The sequence below is a fragment of the Stegostoma tigrinum genome, chromosome 6 (genome assembly GCF_030684315.1).
Source record: "Stegostoma tigrinum isolate sSteTig4 chromosome 6, sSteTig4.hap1, whole genome shotgun sequence".
Taxonomy (NCBI): Eukaryota; Metazoa; Chordata; class Chondrichthyes; order Orectolobiformes; family Stegostomatidae; genus Stegostoma; species Stegostoma tigrinum.
In genome coordinates this window covers 18,053,738-18,075,877 of record NC_081359.1, presented here as the reverse complement: position 1 = coordinate 18,075,877, position 22,140 = coordinate 18,053,738, and the positions used below count along the sequence as shown (strand labels likewise).

Sequence of the window (22,140 nt, the reverse complement as noted above, 5' to 3'; positions counted from 1 at the left end):
GAGTGAGAAGGGTAAGTAAAATTGGACGATGAGAGCAAAGACACAACAAAAAATAACAATGTTAAAATAATCTCAGAACAATTTACTATTTGTGTGTGAGCAACAGAGTTTCAACTGTTCTTTCTCTGGGCGGGAGTGGTTGAGTTTCATGTCAGGATCCTAAAATGCACAATTAACATGACGTTTTAAGATGAAAGAACCAGTTTTAAATGGCTGCTACAAAACTTATAATTTGTACCAATAGCATAATCAATCAACTTGTGTACAACAGACGGGACATTATTAATCTAGCAATAATAACTCAAAGTATTTGTTCCTGATCATAAATTGTTGGGTTTTTTTGGACTAACAATGGGGGAAGCATGGACTTGCGGTTATTTTCTCCATCATTTCTAGATTGTTGAGAACATTACACTGAATTATTTTAAAATTTCTAAATTTTAGAAGACCTCCAGTCATACCGAGAGCTTCCCAAAATTAAATAGGGGTAGTTACAACTATGTCTCATTGGTAGCACTCTTGCCTCTAATTTAGGTGGTTATGGGATTAAGCTCCAATTCGTAGATTTATCAAGAACAAAATCCAAGTTGACATGGCCAGTGCCGATACTAAAGAAGTGCTGCAGCATTACAAGTGCTGTCGTTTGAATGAAATACCAAAGAGGGGCCTGGTCTGCTCTCTTAGGGATATGAAGGATCACATAACCATTATTTTGAAGTGATTTCCTTCCAATCTCTGTCCTGATGAATATATTTATCCCTCAAACAACCAGAGGCTGTTTATGGAAGCCTGCTTAGTGTAAACTGACTTCCATGCTTTTGACAAGATCTTTTTCCCTGGGTAGGGGGGGGTCCAAAACTACAGGGCATAGGTTTAAGGTGGAAGATATAAAATGGACCTAAGGGGCAATTTTTTCCATGCAGACGGTGATGCATGTATGGAATGAAGTGCCAGAGGAAGTGGTGGAGGCTGGTACAATTACACCATTTAAAAGGCATTTGGATGGGTATAAGAATAGGAAGGGTTTAGAGGGATATGGGCCAAGTGCTGACAAACTAATCTGGGACTAGATTAATTTAAGATATCTGGTCAGCATATGCATGAGTTATACCGCAGGGTCTGTTTCCATACAACTCTCTGACTCTGAATTGTGCCAACACTTTGAAAATACTTCATTGATTATAAAATATTGATGTTGTGAAAGACCATTAGACATAGGAGCAGAAAGTAGTCCATTCAACGGAATCATGATCGATCTGATAAGCCTTAAGTCCCCTTTCCTGTCCTTTTCCCCTTCGACTCCCTGTACTGTGCTGTCCTGTTCTGTTCTATGTTCTATCCCAGCCTTGAATAAACTTAATGATCCAGCCTCGAGAGCCCTCTGCTGTAAAAAATTCCATGGATTCACTGCTTCTGAGAAGAAATTCCTCATCATTTCTTAAATGATCCCTCACTGGGATTATACCCTCTGGTTCATAATCATCCCACAACTGAAAAAGTCTTTTCCTCACCTAGCCTAAGAGTGAAGTCCTCTATGAATCTTGTATGTTTCAAAAAGATTTCTCATTTAGAAGCACGAGGCACAGGCCAAGCCTACTGAACACATCTTCGAAGCACAATCATTCCAAACCAAAATACCAACCTAGTGAACCATCTCTAGGCTGCCTCCAGTGTGACTACATCTTTCCTTAGATAAAGGGATCAAAATGGTTTGCTGTATTTCAGTTATGGTCTAACCAGTGCCCTGCATAGTTTTGCAAATATGATAAAATTGAGTTTTACTTTTATACCTGGTACCGATTTAATCTAGAAAACCCAGGTGCTTTGGCTGGCAGAGAAGTGTGAGATGATCCACTTTAGTACAAAGAACTTGGAGAGTAAATAAAATAAAAGGCTATGATTCTAAAGTGTGCAGGAGCAGAGATCTGAATGAAAATGCACACAAGGCATTAAACATGACAGAACAGAATAAGAGATCTGTTAACTAAGCATACATTTCTAGATTGCATTAATAAGGGTTTGAATACAAAAGTAGAGACGTTATAATGAACTTATACAAGACCTGGTTTGACCTCAGCTTGAGTATAGGAGTTGGGGCAAGTCATGTTGAGATGGTGCCTTTGCAATACTGTGCGCAATTCTGACCACCCTGCTAAAGGAAAGCAATTATGAAACTGGACAGAGTTCAGAAAAGATTTATAAGGGATTGGAGGATTTGAGTTATGAGAGGCTGGATAGGTCCAGTGACAAAGTCTCAGCCTAAGAAGGTTGAGGGTTGACCCTGTAGAGGTTAATCAAATCACATTTCGTATGGACACTGCCACATTTTCTAATTAGCATTTAAGTCTAAATTTCAGCAAGTATGTGCTTGACAAACGCACTTTGCCCAATTATATGCCTTTAGCCAATAAATGCTGGCCTAGCAACATCCACATCCCTTGAAGGAATTTAAAAAAGGCTGCACCACCATAATCACAAAACTTCCCTTCAATTCCTTGTGTCCTCCTTCCTTTCCCATTCTATGATCATTTAAAACCTGTTCAATCACTGACAAATTCAAGGATATAACTGCATCAGAATCAACTTAAAGAAGATTCAACAATGATTTCTGGAAACAAGAGGTGAACCGACAAGGAAATGTTTAAGGTCTGAGAGAAAATTTATTGCCAGCTGGCGTTTGTGTGTCCTGGTCCCCAGTTTCCTCCCCAATTGTCCAACAAAATATTTCTTGCACTCGCTTATTTAATGAAAAGACACAACTAACATTTGCTTGTCTCGATACACATAGACAATGAGGGCCATCAGTTCGACTGGGACAAGCGAACAACGGACATGCAAGGGAATTTCTGGAAGCCTGGTTCTCAACATGGGACTCGATTAACAAACACATAGAAATGGATCCCATATACAGATCGCTGCTAAAGAAACAGAACCTGAAGTGACAAGGCCATCACACCAGAGGATCATATAAATCTGGAATGGAGCAGAACACCAACCCTTCGAAAAGGGGTCGCACTGAAGAAGTTGTCTATAATGGTAATGAAGTGTTCGCATACCATGGAACAACTGGCTCGGGCAGCTAATGAACTGCAGCAACAAGGAAAGGCTGTAGAAATTGGGCTTTTTGCGCTGCTGACGACGGAGGGAAGGATCATGGTAGCAACAGCCCATTGATGCACTCGTTCTAAGTCACAGCCAATGAACATTTCTCACTCACTATTGGGGGTTTTGTCAGACGAGGTGGGGGGGGGGGGGGGGGTTCTGAACAAAATGGAGAGGAGCAGAGAAAAGCCAAACGTCTTTGTGGTGTGACAGAACGATCCTGCAAAAGTGAACAGTTTTGCTACATGAGAGCAGGACCTGAGTGCATTATGAGGTCCAGCAAGATCTGGTGGTAAATAGCTCAACTGATTTTGTTCAAATCTATATACACCTTTGATTTGAGAGAGTGGCAAAGCAGGCTGTCCTTGGGGTGGATGGGAAGTGGGGCTTAATAGCCAGCATGACAGAAAGTCATGGTTTTAACTGAGGAATAGAACATCAAAGCTGGAGGCAAGGTTGTAGATGAGTAGACCACCAACTTGAAAAACATCTTGATGAATGGAAGACCAATGGACAGACAATTCAGACTTAGCAAAATGCATTTCCAAGTGAATTGAGGAGAGTGGATACAGAAATATATAAGGATGAAACGGGGAAAGAAAAATGTGGGTGGTGACTAATAGAAGGAAGTAATCAGAAACTGTTTGTGGTTGGGGCAGCACCAGCGCTGGCAAGGTCCAACATCCAGTCGTGAATATGAATGGAGAGTTTATACTGAGGGAGTGATTGAGGAAGGATAGGAGGACTACAGTATTTGCAGCATGAAGAATTGAGATTGTCTCTGGAAGAAAATTAGGTTTGCGTCAATTGTCACAGTCCAGAGCTTCAAAGACCACCAAAAGAATATTAAAATGTATACTTCTTTCCATTGATGAACTTTCTTTGCCCCCAACTCCACCGCCCCCGACCCTATAACTTGTTCCATTTTTGCAGGCTAACGTGCACACCGTAGGATTTGAAATAGGTTTTACTTTGCTCATAAGTTTAATTTCAAAACTGGTTTGGACTAAACTTGCATGGAAAGCACAGTAAGACATTTGATGCCATTTACTTGAGGTGCAACCACCTGAGCTCTTTTTTTCACTTTATCATGTCTCATTCCCCTAAAAAAATACATGTAAAGTTATAAGCTTCACCTTCAGATAGGATCCATAGTACTTTGTAACATATGGACTATCACACTGACTTAGGACAGTTATTTCCTGCTGAATATCTTCAATTTCATCTTCAGCTTCTTCAAGATCAATATTTTTTATGGCCACAATTTTCTGAGTCCGGTTGTCTATTCCTTTAAAAACTTCACCAAAGGAACCCTTTCCAATCTTCTCCAACTTTGTAAATAGTTCTTCTGGGTCTGCTTTCAAATTCTAAAGAAAAATAATAAAGAGAATGTCAGAAATGTAATTAAAATTGTGCTAAATGTCAAAGAAAAATGTGCATTGCTATAGGTCACTTATCATCATGGGGCATCCCAAATCATTTTACAATCAATAAAGCATTTTTAAACTGCTTCAATGTAGGATACACGGCAAGCTCCAGAAACTGCAACAACCAGTTACTCCATTTTTCATGAAGCTGTATTAGCACGGATTGTGCACTCAGGTCTCAAGTCAAATCTAGAAACCACAACCTCTGAGTCAGAGGGAAGAGCACAGCCTATTTACACAAATGTAGACCTAGAAAGACAGTTCCGAGGTCAACCATTTTCGCCAACGCAAGGTTTCATATAGATGATATTATATACATTGGTTCCTCACCTTTTGTTAACTTACTAACATTGACAGGCTTTCATTTTCAAAGGTAACAAGTTGTCCTTAAAAAATTTCTTTAAATCACAAATCAAGTCAAATTTAAGAAAAAAACAAACTTTGGTAAAGGTTGAATAAACCCCAAAAGAACTGCGAATGCTGGAAATCCAAAACAAAAACAGGAATTGCTAGAAAACCTCAAGGTCTGGCAGGATCTGGAAACAGAAATCAGAGTTTAACATTTCGGGTCCAGTGACCCTTCTTCGGAACTGACAGAACCCTAACTTTGCTAAGGATGAATATTAGCACTAATTGGAGATTTATTGGTACAAGTCATTGTAAAAACTCCTTAAAACTTGGACAAGGACCAAAAAATTTGTAATCACAAGATATATAAAAGTAGCCTGCATAATAAGCACATTTTCTCACACAACCATACCTATTACATAGTACATTAGCGGTTGTAAACATCCAATTCAAAATGGACTGCGTTATGGAATGAAGTGAATGTCAATTATAATGTGACTCAGTGAGGAGCACTCAGGATTAGAAAGCTCTGGGCTCAAGTCCCAATGCAAAGGCATGAGCATAAAAGTTCAGTATTATGAAGCAAATGCACTGACTGAGGTGTCATCTCTCAAAAGTACATGAAACCAAAGCCATGTCTGCTCTCTCAAGTAAATGTGAAAGATTCGATGGCACTATTCAAACAAAAGCAGGATGTTCTCTCTACGTCCTGGCCAATATTTATCCTTCAACCAACTACCTTAGGATATTCATGCTTAATCATGCGTCTTCCTTCACATGAAATTGCTTTTGTGCATTATAATCATCATTTTTGGCAACAAATTTAGACTGAGAGTCCACCCAAAGCACTTCAATCAGTAGTGACTGGGCAGCTATGTAAACAGGGTAGTTCCATGAGCTAAAGAAAGCCCTGAGGATCTTTATTGGATGATATTTGAGATGTGGAGCAATGAACACGGCAAGGATGGATTGAGGTTGAGGGTAGTGCTCCAGCAAAGCTTATATACAGTAATTCCAGTAGTGTTAAAATTTTTGAAAACTCAAAAAATATGGAACTGGGTTTTATTTGTCATACTGCTGTTTCATGCTCATGTGACATTGGCTCCATCCTTTCTACTGATGTTACCTGATAACTATGGTTCGGGATGAGGAATTGTATTCTTGCTTTAAGAGAGACCTGATGTATCATACAAGCCCTCTAAGGTCAGAGTGATTATTCCTGACCAAATACAGTTCTACCTACTGCTTTGACTTCTACTCATGCCATAATCCTTCTTGTTAACTAAGGACAGTATCAATTTTGTAGATATTCTAAGGTGGTGCATCAACTATTTCTATTCTCCACCAACAATTTAGTTCATTCAGAAATTTTGTTTAAAAAATTGCAAAGACATTTCAACTTGAATCTTGCAGAATCTGCAATATTTAACTCATCTCCTTACATGTTCAACTCAATATGATTGTAATTGACTTAATATTTATAAAATCAAACTAGTTAGGTCCAAGATAATGGAGAATTGGTGGCAAGAAGCCACCTCAAGCAACCCTTACGCAGCACCACATACTGCCAGACGTGGCAAATACCAAATGGAGAGGGTGCAGAAAAGATTTACTAGGATTGGAGGGTTTGAGTAATAGGGAGAGACTGACTAGGCTGGGGATACTTCCCCTGGAGTGTAAGAGGCTGAGCGGTGATCTCGTAGAGGCTTGTAAAACCATGAGGAGCATAGATAGGATGAAAAACCAAGGTCATTTTCCAAGGGTGAAGGAGTCCAAAACTAAAGGGCATAGGTTTAAGGTGATGGGGGAAGGTTTAAAATGGACCTGAGGGGCAACATTTTGATGCAGAGGATGGTACATGCGTGGAATGAACTGCCAGAGGAAGTGGTGGAGATGAGTATAATTACAACATTTAAAAGGCATCTGGGTGAGTACATGAATTGGAAGGGTATAGAGGGATAGGAGTCAAATGCTGGCAAATGGGACTTGGTCAAATTGGGAGATCTGGTCCATACTGAGTTAAGCCGAAGGGTCTGTTTCCACGCTGTATGACTATCTATACGTAGGAGCTCATTGTGCACAAAAACAGCTGCAGCATTTCTTAAATACAATAGTAACTATATTTAAAAAGAATTACATTGACTGCAAATTATTTTGGGACATCCTAAAGTTGCAAGAAGAGCCTTATAAATGCAGTCACTGATTAGAAATTGTGCACTTCATCTAAAGCTCTTATTAATCCTGATCAGCACGTTCATTCTATGATTTTTATCTATGGTTCCCTACTTGACTTCAAACTTCCAAAAACATGAGCTCATTCAGAACTGTTGCTACCCATACCTTAGCTTACATCGAGTCTGATCCACCCGTCGTCCATGCACTTATTGGCCTACACTGGCTCCAGACTGCGATGCAATCCAGAGTGTGAGAAACAAAATGCGAGAAACAGCATGCGATAAACAGAGGGACTGAAACAGAGTGCAAGATACAGAAAGAGCCTGTTTCTGTTTCTCACACTCTGGGCCTTGGGATGCCTTGATTTTAAAAATTTTCATTTTTGTTTTCCAATCCATCCATGGCCTTATAATTCCCTACCTCCGTAGGCTTAACAACTCTACTCTCCTCAAATTTCTGCACTCCTCCAATTCTGGACTCTTGAAAATCACCAAATTTAACTGTTCCACTATTGAAAGTCATGAGGCCCCTCCTTCAAAACTCTGCTTAAAAGCAATGAATTTGTCCAAATTTTTGGCCATCTACACTATTATATCCTTACATGACTCAGTGTTAAGTGTTACTCGACAACAATCCTATGAAGGCCCTTTGGATATTTTACAATGTTAATGGCACTACATTAATTACTGCTTGTGTCTGTACTTCAAATTTGTGCTGGGTGCAGAGGCGTTCTCTCCTGACAACATTGTCTAACTCCCAATCACATTTTTGTGTCTCAGTTGCAGTCATATAATTGACATATATAATGACACACTTAAATTGACAATTAATGGTTTGAAAAGAGACATCTTTCAACTTGTGATATTGTGAACACTTTCCAAGACATTAGGCCAACTTTACCAACAAAACATACAATTACTGTCTGAGAGACAAGCTTGAAAATTGCACGATGGGCAGAATTTTAGCATAGAGTTTGTTACGTTGGAAGCGATACTATCACTTGCATTATTATAGAGTAGAAGTTGCATTTTAATTTATTCACGTGAACTGTAAAATACTCTGCAATACAATGATCATATCTGTATTTCTAAACATGGGCTGCATCTGGCTTGCTTTGAGCTACGATTGTGCTGGAACACATTAAAGCTGACCTTTGAAGTAAGGTTTTTCTTACAACATGTTGATACCAATACACTAAACAGGTTTTATCACAATACCAGGCCATTTCAGTTCTTTTTCAACATATGACATAGCATTTATAAATCAGAAACAGACCAGCTGGTCTGTGCCACTGTTTATGCTATTCATCATGCCCAATCCATCTCACCCTAATGCTAAATAAGGGTAAATGCATCCAAGCCATTTGCCTCAACCATTATTGTCAGAGTAAGTTCCATATTTTAACCACTCTTTGCGTAAAGTTATTTCTACTAAATTTTCTACAGAATTTATTAATGACCACCTTTTGACTGTCTTACTGCTACGCCCAGTTCAGTGACATAGCATGGTAGAAGATCCTATTTTATTCCTACTTTAACATCCCATGAAATCACCAAATTGCTACTGGTCAGTTTTGCTTAGCAGCAGTCAAACAATAATTATCACAACTCAGGGGTCAGTAGATAGATGGTAAAATAATCTTAAAGAAGAATTCTAATCACAACAAACTTAAATGTCCAAGAAATTTTGAACTAACAGACAGCGAGCGGGCAGAGATTTCCAGTGAAAAAGCTATGCGGTAAATAGTTTTTTTAAAAAACTGTGTCAGCTACATAAAGAAATGTACAATGGTTACAGCAAATGTGGTGGCTACTTGGCACAACATGGCTGTCCACAACACCAATAATAAAAGCAAAATACTGCAAATACTGAAAATCTTAAATTAACAAAAGGCTGGAAAAACTCTGTAGGTTTAGTAGCATCTTTGGCAAGAGAAACAAAGTTAACGTTAAGTGCAAAGAAAACGAGTTGTACAGGATTCGAAACATTAACTCTGTTTTTCTTTCCACAGATGCTGCCAGATCTGCTGAGTTTCTCCAGCAATTTCTGCTTTTGTTCCAAAGACCATAGTTTTGGCTTGACGTCAAACTCAGACAAATACTGCCTCAATATCAAGGGCAGTCAATCCCATCTCATGTCTGGAGTTCTCTCTATGTATGCACGAAGATTGTAAGGAAGTCAGGAATTGAGCGGCCCTGGCAGAATGCAATCTGAGCACTGGTGAGCAGGTTATTCCTTTGTAAATAACCATGTTACAGCACAGTGATGACTCCTTCTATAACTTTGCTGAAGACTGAGAGAAGATCGAATTGATAGTTGCCAATATGACTCCTTACTCAAAAAGGGAAGGGAATTAAAAAATAGGTTAACTATAGGCCAATTAAATTTACATCTGTTATTGGAGAAATGTTAGAGTTTATTATAAACATTGCAACAGCAAAGCATTTGGAAATAACCAATAGTCAAGAAGAGTCAGCATGGCTTCTTGAAGGAGAAATCACACGTGACAAATTGGTTAGAATTCTCTGAAGGGGTAAAAAGCAAGATAAAGAGGAACCTAGATTTGAACTTTCAAAAGGTATTTGATAAAGTGTCACTTATCAGACTATGTAACAAGATAGAAACCCATGTTGCCAAGAGGAATACACTATAAATAGAGGAATGGCTAACCAATACAAAAGTATTGCGATAAGGTGGTTATTTCAGAATGTCAACCTGTAACTAATGGAGTGCAAATAGGATCAGCGCTGAGCCCATATTTATTTCCGGCTTAGATAAGGCAAGTGAACATACCATAGTCAGGTTTACAGACAACACAAAATAGCTGGGAAAGGAAGTGGTGAGGACGACACAGAGTCTGCAGAGGGATACGGACAGGTTAGATGAATGGGCAAAAGCTTAGCAGATAGAAAACATGATATTGTGCACTTTATCAGGAAGAATAGATTAGCCAGACATTATTTAAATGGAGGAAAACTGTAGAAATAATAGCAGAGACAGAATTAGGAACCTTTATACACAAATCACAAAAAGCTAACTTATAAGTTCAGTAGCTATTGGAGATGGCAACCCAAATACTAGCTTTTATTTCAAAGAGATTGGTGCATAAAAATAGGATGTCTTGCTAACACTATGTAAGGCACCAGTTAGACTGCACTTCGAATACTGTGAACATTTTGGTTTAAAATGCTGGCATCGCAGGCAGTCCAGAGTAGATTCATTACTAGGTTAATCCCAGGCACGGAGGGATTTTCTTATGACAGGTTGAGTAGCTTGGGCCTGTACTTGTTACAGTTCACAAGAATGAGAGGTGACCTTATTGAAACATTTAAGATTTTTAGGGGCTTGACAGGGTAGCGTCTAAGAGGTTATTTCCACTTGTGGGAGAGTTCAGTACCACAGGATATAATCTCGAAGTAAGGGGTCATCCAGTTAGGACAGAATGAGAAGGATTTTCTTCTCTTAGAGGATGGTGAATCTGTGGAATTCTGTACCTCAGAAGGCTGTCAAACTGCTCAATTAACTATATTCATGGCTGAGAGAGACAGATTTTAAATCAGTAGGGAATCAAACAGTATGGGGAAAAGGCAGAAAATCAGAGTTGAGGATTATCAGTCAACCACAACCTTATTGAATAGTGGACGTCCTATATCTTACAAACTTATTGACATTGGCTAGGGTGGATTTGTCCCGATTTTTGAGGACATGACATTCTTGGGCAATTTTCCATACTTGAGAGTAGATGTCAACTTATAGCTGTGCAGGAACAGCTTGGCGAGGGAGTGGATAGCATATTTTGGAATAAATGTCCAAAGTCTTTTCAGTATTTTCCGCCGTTTCCTGAAATCACATGGAATAAGTTAGTTAACACTTGTGAGAAGATGAGAGTTAATTAACCTCAGGAGGACGCTGAGATGGATCACCAACTCTTCACATCTGGCTGAAGACGGATGCAAGTGCTTCAGCTTGTCTTTTACAGTGAGGTGCTGGACATCCACCATCAATATGGCCTGGGATATCTTCTGGAGGCTGTTCCTCCTGTCAGTTGTTTCTTTGCCAATTACCATTCACCACTGGACATGGCAGAACTGCAGAGCTTCAATCTTATCCATTCCTTTGGAAATTACTTCATCCTGTCTCTTGCAATTGGATGGGTCAGGAGTGGAAGATGGAAAGGAATTGCAACATTTGAAAGGCATCTGGATGGGTATATGAATAGGAAGGGTTTAGTGGGATACGGGCCACAAGCTTGAAAATGGGACTAGACTTATCTACAATATATGGTCAGCATGGAAGAGTTGGACTGAATATTCTGACTCTGTAGTGTGCATCTCTATGACAGAGGATGAATACTAACTGTTATTGACTGAAGACGACCGCAGTTACTGGGAATTGCCAAGGCCAGAGAGATTTATCAACCTGAACAAAATGCCAGAATTCAGGGTGGAGGAGACAGACAGCCAAGTAATTTGGCTAAAAGAAAACAGAGATGCAGAGGATTCAGTCCCGCAGAGCTTGGAAATTGTTCATCTTGGATTGTCAAAGCATATTTATTAATAACTTACAAAATGCATTTGGGAAAATACTTGAAAGGAACCTTTTTGCAGGGCTTTATTATTCCATGATTTACTCTTGCTGCATGTAATTTTGCTCTGGAAATAGGGAATGAAATATTTTTACAAAAGAAGACAAGTATCTCTCATGACCATCTGAAAAAGAATGTCAAGTGATAGATCACTGGCCTCAAGCAAATTTACAAATCTTTTTAGTAGTAAAAACTCAGTCTCTGTCCACTCAGGAAGACTTAAACTGACATATTCAACTGATGTTCTGTGCTAGAGATAATGGGAACTGCAGATGCGGGAGAATTACAAGATAATAAAATGTGAGGCTGGATGAACACAGCAGGCCAAGCAGCATCTCAGGAGCACAAAAGCTGACGTTTCGGGCCTAGACCCTTCATCAGAGAGGGGGATGGGGAGAGGGAACTGGAATAAATAGGGAGGGGGGGGGATGCGGACCAAAGATGGAGAGTAAAGAAGATAGGTGGAGAGAGTATAGGTGGGGAGGTAGGGAGGGGATAGGTCAGTCCAGGGAAGATGGACAGGTCAAGGAGGTGGGATGAGGTTAGTAGGTAGATGGGGGTGCGGCTTGGGGTGGGAGGAAGGGATGGGTGAGAGGAAGAACCGGTTAGGGAGGCAGAGACAGGTTGGACTGGTTTTGGGATGCAGTGGGGGGGGGGGGGGGGGGAGCTGGGCTGGTTGTGTGGTGCAGTAGGGGGAGGGGACGAACTGGGCTGGTTTAGGGATGCAGTAGGGGAAGGGGAGATTTTGAAACTGGTGAAGTCCACATTGATACCATTAGGCTGCAGGGTTCCCAGGCGGAATATGAGTTGCTGTTCCTGCAACCTTCGGGTGGTACCATTGTGGCAGTGCAGGAGGCCCATGATGGACATGTCATCTAGAGAATGGGAGGGGGAGTGGAAATGGTTTGCGACTGGGAGGTGCAGTTGTTTGTTGCGAACTGAGCGGAGGTGTTCTGCAAAGCGGTCTCCAAGCCTCCGCTTGGTTTCCCCAATGTAGAGGAAGCCGCACCGGGTACAATGGATGCTTCCCAAAATCCACAAACCCGCCTGTCCTGGTCGACCCATCATCTCAGCCTGCTCCTGCCCCACCGAACTCATCTCCACCTATCTGGACTCCATTTTCTCCCCTTTGGTCCAGGAACTCCCCGCCTACGTCCGTGACACCACCCACGCCCTCCACCTCCTCCAGGACTTCCAATTCCCTGGCCCCCAACACCTCATATTCACCATGGACGTCCAGTCCCTATACACCTGCATTCCGCATGCAGATGGCCTCAAGGCCCTCCGCTTCTTCCTGTCCCACAGGCCCAACCAGTCCCCCTCCACCGACACTCTCATCTGCCTAGCTGAACTCGTCCTCACCCTCAACAACTTCTCTTTTGACTCCTCCCACTTCCTACAGACTAAAGGGGGTGGCCATGGGCACCCGCATGGGCCCCAGCTATGCCTGCCTCTTTGTAGGTTACGTGGAACAGTCCCTCTTCCGCACCTACACAGGCCCCAAACCCCACCTCTTCCTCCGGTACATTGATGACTGTATCGGCACCGCCTCTTGCTCCCCAGAGGAGCTCGAACAGTTCATCCACTTCACCAACACCTTCCACCCCAACCTTCAGTTCACCTGGGCCATCGCCAGCACATCCCTCACCTTCCTGGACCTCTCAGTCTCCATCTCAGGCAACCAGCTTGTAACTGATGTCCATTTCAAGCCCACCGACTCCCACAGCTACCTAGAATACACCTCCTCCCACCCACCCTCCTGCAAAAATTCCATCCCCTATTCCCAATTCCTCCGCCTCCGCCGCATCTGCTCCCACGATAAGACATTCCACTCCCGCACATCCCAGATGTCCAAGTTCTTTAAGGACCGCAACTTTCCCCCCCACAGTGAGCAAGAACGCCCTTGGCCGCGTCTCCCGTATTTCCCGCAACACATCCCTCACACCCCGCCCCCGCCACAACCGCCCTAAGAGGATCCCCCTCGTTCTCACACACCACCCCACCAACCTCCGGATACAACGCATCATCCTCCGACACTTCTGCCATTTACAATCCGACCCCACCACCCAAGACATTTTTCCATCCCCACCCCTGTCTGCTTTCCAGAGAGACCACTCTCTCCGTGACTCCCTTGTTCACTCCACACTGCCCTCCAACCCCACCACACCCGGCACCTTCCCCTGCAACCGCAGGAAATGCTACACTTGCCCCCACACCTCCTCCCTCACCCCTATCCCAGGCCCCAAGATGACATTCCACATTAAGCAGAGGTTCACCTGCACATCTGCCAATGTGGTATACTGCATCCATTGTACCCGGTGCGGCTTCCTCTACATTGGGGAAACCAAGCGGAGGCTTGGAGACCGCTTTGCAGAACACCTCCGCTCAGTTCGCAACAAACAACTGCACCTCCCAGTCGCAAACCATTTCCACTCCCCCTCCCATTCTCTAGATGACATGTCCATCATGGGCCTCCTGCACTGTCACAATGATGCCACCCGAAGGTTGCAGGAACAGCAACTCATATTCCGCCTGGGAACCCTGCAGCCTAATGGTATCAATGTGGACTTCACCAGTTTCAAAATCTCCCCTTCCCCTACTGCATCCCTAAACCAGCCCAGTTCGTCCCCTCCCCTTACTGCACCACACAACCAGCCCAGCTCTTCCCACCCACCCACTGCATCCCAAAACCAGTCCAACCTGTCTCTGCCTCCCTAACCGCTTCTTCCTCTCATCCATCCCTTCCTCCCACCCCAAGCCGCACCCCCATCTACCTACTAACCTCATCCCACCTCCTTGACCTGTCCGTCTTCCCTGGACTGACCTATCCCCTCCCTACCTCCCCACCTACACTCTCTCCACCTATCTTCTTTACTCTCCATCTTTGGTCCGCCTCCCCCCCCCCCCTCCCTATTTATTCCAGTTCCCTCTCCCCATCCCCCTCTCTGATGAAGGGTCTAGGCCCGAAACGTCAGCTTTTTTGCTCCTGAGATGCTGCTTGGCCTGCTGTGTTCATCCAGCCTCACATTTTATTATCTTGATGTTCTGTGCTGCTTTCTCACTATCCTCAGCTTCCAACACTGTTCAAGTGAAGAATAGCAACAGCAGTTTACAGTCTTCCTGGCTCAACACAGAATTCAACAATGATAACTACTACCCACTTTTTTTGCTTTTTATTCTTGCTTTGAGATTGTCTACACTACAAAGAAAGTAACATCTCAATTTAGACTTTTAAGATCTTGCCTTTTTTCTTAGTGTATTTGGCTTATGAGGTAGGTCTTGTGGTTCAGTGTACAGAGTGTTTGATTCAGAGGCAGGGATGCTAAATTGGAGTCTTAATCCAGGACTTGATAGTCAAGGAACGTGCATTCCTAAAACAGCCAAACACATGCAATATCTGGCAATTAAGAGCAGGAGATATTTATGGTCACCCATGTTATAAAGAAAGTTGGAAGCTCTGCCAACGTTATCCATAGTTCCAGATTCTGTAATTCATCTAAAAGTATATGGTGCCACAGCTATTCTTGGGCTTGAGTGAAGTGCATCACTTCTCCACCACTTGGCAGGGAGAATATTAATAACTGCATCACTGGAGAACAGATAGAATCTTATCGCGTGGCTCTAAAGGGGAAAGGTCAAGAATGGCACACATGGATTACGCTGCAGTGGGAGAAAAAGAGTAATCCCCCAACATCATAACATTAAGATCTGTTGATCACAAAGCTCATACTTTCTGACAGTGGCACATCAACTATAGACACGTCTTTGATTTCTTTTTTATCAACATTCTCTTTGATCATTGACCACAATAAGACTAATGCTTCTGTAATTCCCGTTCATGCTACCACAGTCGGGCATTTTGTCTTCAATCCACCCGTTCCTGGCTCAAAACCGATTAAGTTTCTAATTTTTCCCAGTTACGATAAAATGTCATAAACCTGGAATGTCAATTCCATTTGTCTCTTCACAAGAGACTACCTGGTTTGCTGAGTATTTCCAGTGTTCTTTTTAGTATAATGACAATGGAGTTTTAAATTTATATGGTATCTTCTAATATCAAGTTGTTGTTGGTGACCAGCAAACAATCTGTCAAACAGTCCAACAAACTAAATTTGAAACCAGTGGTTTTTCTAAGCACGCTTTTTAACAGTGATAAAAAAGAGAACAGCACATTTGACGAAGTAGTTAGTTGCAATTCAGTACAAGTCCATCCTTGCTATCTCTTACCACACTATAAACGTTGCCTACAAAACTGTTAAGGAAATTGTTTGTAAAGTGTAAGCAATTTGCAGCTATTACTTCCTGTTCAGTAGTTCATAAATTTATTTAGCACTGACACTAACAGGACAGTATGTAGCTTAAATTACAAAAAGCAATCTGCAAGCTTTGGCCAGTTCAAACAACTATTTGTTGAATGGCACATCATCATCTAAGCTACACAACTTCAAACAATTTTGCGAGATGTCAAAGACACACCATCACATACAGGAAACTGAAACCACTCAGTGAATAACAGCCACAAGACAAACGCAAAAGCGCTCCTTTCTTTCTTGCTTTGTTTTAAAAAATCTCCATATAATTTATATAATTGGACAGCTGTGCATATAGTGAAAATGCAATGCTCAAAAGCATATATTTCGTAGGTTAGGTCTAGGCCCAAAACATCAGCTTTCCTGCTCCTAAGATGCTGCTTGGCCTGCTGTATTCATCCAGCTCTACACCTTGTTATCTTGGATTCTCCAGCATCTGCAGTTCCTATTATCTCTAATTAATAGATTATTCAGCCCACACTGTTTCAAAGAAGTATCTAATTACACCATCTCCCTGGCTCTTTTCCCATAGCCCAGCAAATTTTCTTTTAAAAGTATTTATCCAATTCTCCTTTAAAAAAGTATTCAGATGCCCTTTAAGCATTACAACCCTATGGAGCATCAATATCATTGAATTCTGACCCTAATATTCAAGCCTTCGTTCTTCAGCAAATCATCTCAAATCTGCCCCCTCTTGCCAACGCAACAGTTTATTTTGCACAGTGCATTCTCATGATCCAGGATTACATAAAACAACTTGGGTTTATACATCCCTTTAATGGTGCTTCAGAGAAGCATTAGGTACAATTTGATGCTGAGCCACTATGAGATGAAATTTGTGGCAAAAATGATGTCCTAAGTTTATAATTACTCCCGACAAACATTTTAAGGACACATAATTAATTTTAAGTTTGTGGAAAGTAAAAGATCTCCATCATGATAAAAAGTGCACATAATTTTAGATGAATTTTAAAAGTTTGTGAAATTTCACCTTCTACCTTGATCTCACGTTTGATCTCACTCCTGGTGAAATTGAACTGTAACGAAGACATAAACCGATGAATTTTACTTCCAGATTTGCTCCCTATTTGATATTGTCACTGTTGCTGGAGATTACTTTGACCTTGTGTCACATTCAAGCTAAGAGTGAAAAAGTCCACAAAACAGACATTGCCAGATCTTTACAGTTAGGTTTCTTAAAGGACAGTATTATTTCATCACTGGCAAATAAATTCAGGCCATTCAGCAGATGACCAAAAGCTGTGCAATGACGATTCTCAGGAGCATCTTAAAGGGAAAAAAAAAGAGAGGTAGGCAGAGAAAACCTTAGAGCTTCAGGATCAGGCACTGATTTTATTTTTTCTCTTTATTCATTCACAGGATGAGCAGCATTGCTGGTTTGGCAGCATTTATTGCCCAAAGGGCAGTTAAGAGTCAACCACATTGTTCTGGGTCTGGACTCACATATAGAACAGGCCAGGTAGGATGGCAGATTTCCTTCCCTAAAGGAATCAGTGAACCAGATGGGTTTTTCCAATGATAATGGGAACTGCAGATGCTGGAGAATCCAAGATAACAAAGTGTGGAGCTGGATGAACACAGCAGGCCAAGCAGCATCTCAGGAGCACAATGAAGGGTCTAGGCCCGAAACGTCAGCTTTTGCGCTCCTGAGATGCTGCTTGGCCGGCTGTGTTCATCCAGCTCCACACTTTGTTATCTTGGGTTTTTCCATTAGTCGGCAGTGGATTCATGGTCAACATTAGATTCTTGATTACAGATATTTATTGAATTCAAATTCCATAATCTGCTGCAGCAAATTTCGAACCCGAGTCCCCAAAATATTCTCCAGGGCTCAATATTAACAGTCCAGCAATAATACCACTAGGCCATTGCCTAAAATCAGGATTAAACAAGAATTGGAGGAGCACAGAGAAAGGGAAAAGCAAAGCGACAGAGGACTTTCAGAAAAAAAAAATGAGCGTTTAAAATTTGTGAACTAAACGGAGGCCAGTGAACACAGCAGAAGAGTGTGGGGAGGAAACATGAGATAGGACATGGCTAGCAGAGTTTTGGATGGAAAATGGGAAGCCAGCCAAGGAGCCACTGGAATAGTCAAATAAAAAAAGACATGGATGAAATAGACTGATACAAGATTGAACACGCATCAAAAACCAGGCTTCTGAATATTCCGAATGGAATCTCTGGAGTATAGAATTTCCATATTTTAACTTTTTACTGACAGTCACAAATCTCTCAAATTGATTTTACATCATATAGTTCTAAAAAAAAGGCTGAAGTCTGGCTTTAGTGGTATTTTAGAGTTTTGTGCTTGCGAACCTCTTCATAGTTTCATGCACATAAGTTGGGCCTGCAAATGTACCTGACCAAGCTATTGGTTACTAGCCCTAATGTCTTTTGCTCTCTTTCTGTGGCTCTGCATTAAATTTTGTCTGATTTAATGCTTCAGTGAAAAGTCAGAGAGATGTCAGCTTATGGCAGGCATAAATCAAGTTTAGGGAGGGAATGATATGGAACAGTCCTGGAGAAATGGGTGATAAAATTACAATTTTCTACAAATTCTAGTTTTGTACACCCCAACATCCATTGCTCCAGCATTAGTGGTCTTTCTGTAGATCAGGAATAGTGTAGATGTGGGCCATTCAGCTTGAGTACGGACCAATCTTAACTTCACATAGGAAAATCCCTCATAACCAGGATCAACCTAGTAGAATCCCCCTAGTCCTCACATACCACCCCACCAACCTCTGGACACAATGCATCATCCTCCGACACTCCCACCATCCACAATCCGACCCTACCACTGAAGACATTTTTCCATCCCCACCCTCGTCTGCCTTCCAGAGACACCACTCTCTCCGGGACTCCCTTATCTGCTCCACACTCCCCTCCAACCCCACCACACCCGGCACCTTCCCCTGCAATCGCAGGAAGTGTAACACTTGCCCCACACCTCCTCCCTCACCCCTATCCCAGGCCCCAAAATGACTTTCCACATCAAGCAGAGTTCACCTGCACATCTGCCAATGTGGTATACTGCATCCGCTGTACCCATTGTGGCTTCCTCTACATTGGGGAAACTAAGCGGAGGCTTGGGGACCACTTTGCAGAACACCTACAGTCGGTTCACGATAAACAACTGCATCTCCCAGTCACGAACCATTTTAACTCCCTCTCCCATTCCTTAGACGACATGTCCATCCTGGGCCTCCTGCAGTGCCACAATGATGCCACCCGAAGGTTGCAGGAACAGCAACTCATATTCCGCTTGGGAACCCTGCAGCCCAATGGTATCAATGTGGATTTCACAAGCTTCAAAATCTCCCCTCCCCCCACTGCATTCCTAAACCAGCCCAGCTCACCCCCGCCTCCCTAACCTGTTCTTCCTCTCACCTATCCCCTCCTCCCACCTCAAGCCACACGTCCATTTCCTGCCTACTAACCTCATCCCACCCCCTTGGCCTGTCCGTCCTCCCCGGACTGACATATTCTCTCCCTACCTATCTTCTCCTCTATCCATCTTCGATCCGCCTCCCCTGCTCTCCCTATTTATTTCAGAACTCTCTCCCCATCCGCCTTTTCTGATGAAGGGTCTAGGCCCGAAAGGCCAGCTTTTGTGCTCCTAAGACGCTGCTTGGCCTGCTGTTCATCCAGCCCCACACTTTGTTATGTTGACTGATACCTAGACTGCTTCCAATGCAAGTATATCTTTCCATTAGATAAGGGGACCAAAACTGTTCACAGTATTTGAAGTATGGTTTGACTAATACTGCCATGTATAATTTTATAAAGAACTTTCTATTTTTATAATCTATCTCCTTTGAAATAAAGGCTAACAGCCTATTTGCCTTCTCTACTAATTGCTAGTTTAGGTGCTAGTTTTGAGAGATTCATGCATGAAGACATCCCTGTGTGTTTCAGCTGTCCACAATCATACCACATTTATATAACATTCAGCTCCCCTGTTCCTCTGGCCAAAAGGCATAAAGTCAGATATTCCCACATTCCTGAAATTCCATTCCTATCACCACTGTGGGTCAACCTACAGCATTATCTGCACCAGTCCAAGGTGGCAGCTCACCATCACTAGGGTAACTAGGGACAGGCAATAAATTCCAGCACAGCCAGCAACATGCACATCCAAATGTGAATAAAAAAGTTTACATTCCACCTAATAGATTTTAGCCCACTGTAGATTTCTGTAGACTCTATCATCCTTATTATCACATCACCTAGTTTGTACGATGTGCAAATTTGGTGATCGTACTGACTTCCGTCATCCAAGTCATGACTACATGTGGCAAATAATTATGGAACCAACATTAATCACTGTGACACTCACTCATTAGAGGTTGCCATTCCGAAACTAGACCTCTTTTTCTTCAGAGGTAGTAGGAACTGCAGATGCTGGAGAATCTGAGATAACAAGGTGTAGAGCTGGATGAACACAGCAGACCAAGCAGCATCAGAGGAGCAGGAAAGCTGATATTTTGGGTCGAGACCCTTCTTTTCTGAAGAGGCCCAAAACATCAGCTTTCCTGCTCCTCTGACGCTGCTTGGCCTGCTGTGTTCATCCAAGCTTCACAGCTTGTTACCTCTTTTTCTTCAATTGGTTAGCTAATTATCTCTCAATACTAATATATTACCCACTACCAATGTTCCCTCTCCCTCAGAGGGACAACATATGTCAACTGGTGCGCAAACACACTGACGCCCAATTCCAATGTTACTGTCCCACATAAGGCATGGAGGTCCAAACAGCCGCAAGAAAAAAAACACAGCGTTGTGCCTTACACCAACTCCTAAGTAGCCTTACGTTTAATACCTTGTGGAATACCTTTTGGAAAATATATACCACATCTTCTGATTTCCCTTTATCTATCTTGTTTGTCATCTCCTCGACAATCTCTATTAAATTTGTTAGACATGATTCCCCTTTCATTAAGTCGTGCTTGACTATATTAAGTATTTCTAAATTCTCTGCCATAACTTCCTTTATAATTAATTGACGTTTTCTGAATGATAGCCATCATTCAGTTGCCAGGGCTGTAAGTTCTGGAAATGCCTCTTTAAAACTCACTGCCTCACTCTTCATTATTAAGGTTAAAACCAAATCTCACTAAGCCTTTGGTCACCTATCTTTAGCATCTCAGTGCGACTGGGTGAGGCTGGTATGCAGCTTCCGTCGTTAAAGGCTGTTGTTTGGTTGGACAAGTGTTGCAGAAGAAAATTGCATGCCAGCCGAAGTTTTCCTCTTGTACTCATCAGGACAGGTGAAAGGATGCCAATGCCTGGACGCATACCTTTTACCTGAGCAGGCCAAGTAGCTGAATGTGAACATTCTTGACCCGTACAGAACCAAATGCTTTTCTTCAGCAAGACCCAAATGTTAAAAGATGCTATAAACAGACGCTGCTGTAGCCCTTGTTGTTAAAGCCTGGTGGGCAGCCTCTTCCCCAACCCCCAGCCTAGCCTCAATCTCTTACCTGTACCCCGGGCAGAGTGGCCTGCTCCGGGGACTGAGCCATCCCGCCGGCCCTGCTCGGGATTCCTGAAGGGGGAGGGGGTAACAGCCCGAGTGTCCTGAAGGAATCGACACCGACCAAGCGCCTCAGCCAAGGTGGGTTTTTTTTAAATGGGGGTGGGGGGCAGTCAGTCCAGGTTAGGCCCCAAGCCTCAGCCCCCGAATGGGGTGCGGCCCGGTCTCATAAACCCCCACAACCTCCGACACCGATCGCTTTGTAGGGCTGAGGACAGTGCGGAGCGGAGGCTGCGTAGGAAAAGGTGAACGAAAAGGTCTGGAAGTGACTGACTCCGCCGCCGGTCGAAGGCAACAGTGACCGAGACTGGGGAACGAGCTCCGTTCACTGGGGGGAACGGGGCCTGGGACCTCCCGCCTCCCGGCGGCGCTGCAGCCGGAGGCGGGGCAAAGGGAGCGTGACGTCCCCGACATCCTGCCCGCCCCCTCATCCATCGTCATTTCGCCGGACCTGGGACTTCCGGCGGAGCGGGAGCCAGGGGCGGAGCGCAACAGCCAAGCAGGCGGGGCCAAGGCCCGGCGAATAGGCGTCAATGTCGACCTCCAGCCGCCCGAGGGCGCGGTTACAAGCAGGAGCTGATCGGATGGAAGGCGGGGCCTATTATATTAGGCAGGGCGGGGCTCCATGATCGACCT

General features: G+C 43.0%; 1 protein-coding gene across 1 annotated transcript in view; it reads right to left on the bottom strand.

Moving 5' to 3' along the window:
- The window catches only part of LOC125453278 (serine/threonine-protein kinase 24-like), a 48,400-nt gene extending 26,516 nt beyond the window's left edge, over positions 1–21,884 (bottom strand). The window contains exons 1-2 of the mRNA XM_048532629.2: positions 21,452–21,884; positions 4,239–4,469 (exon numbers count right to left, since the gene is read on the bottom strand). Coding sequence (XP_048388586.1) covers positions 4,239–4,469; positions 21,452–21,493 — 273 coding nt within the window. The 5' untranslated portion in view covers positions 21,494–21,884. The remainder of the gene's footprint in view (positions 1–4,238; positions 4,470–21,451) is intronic.
- Positions 21,885–22,140: the final 256 nt, after the last annotated feature.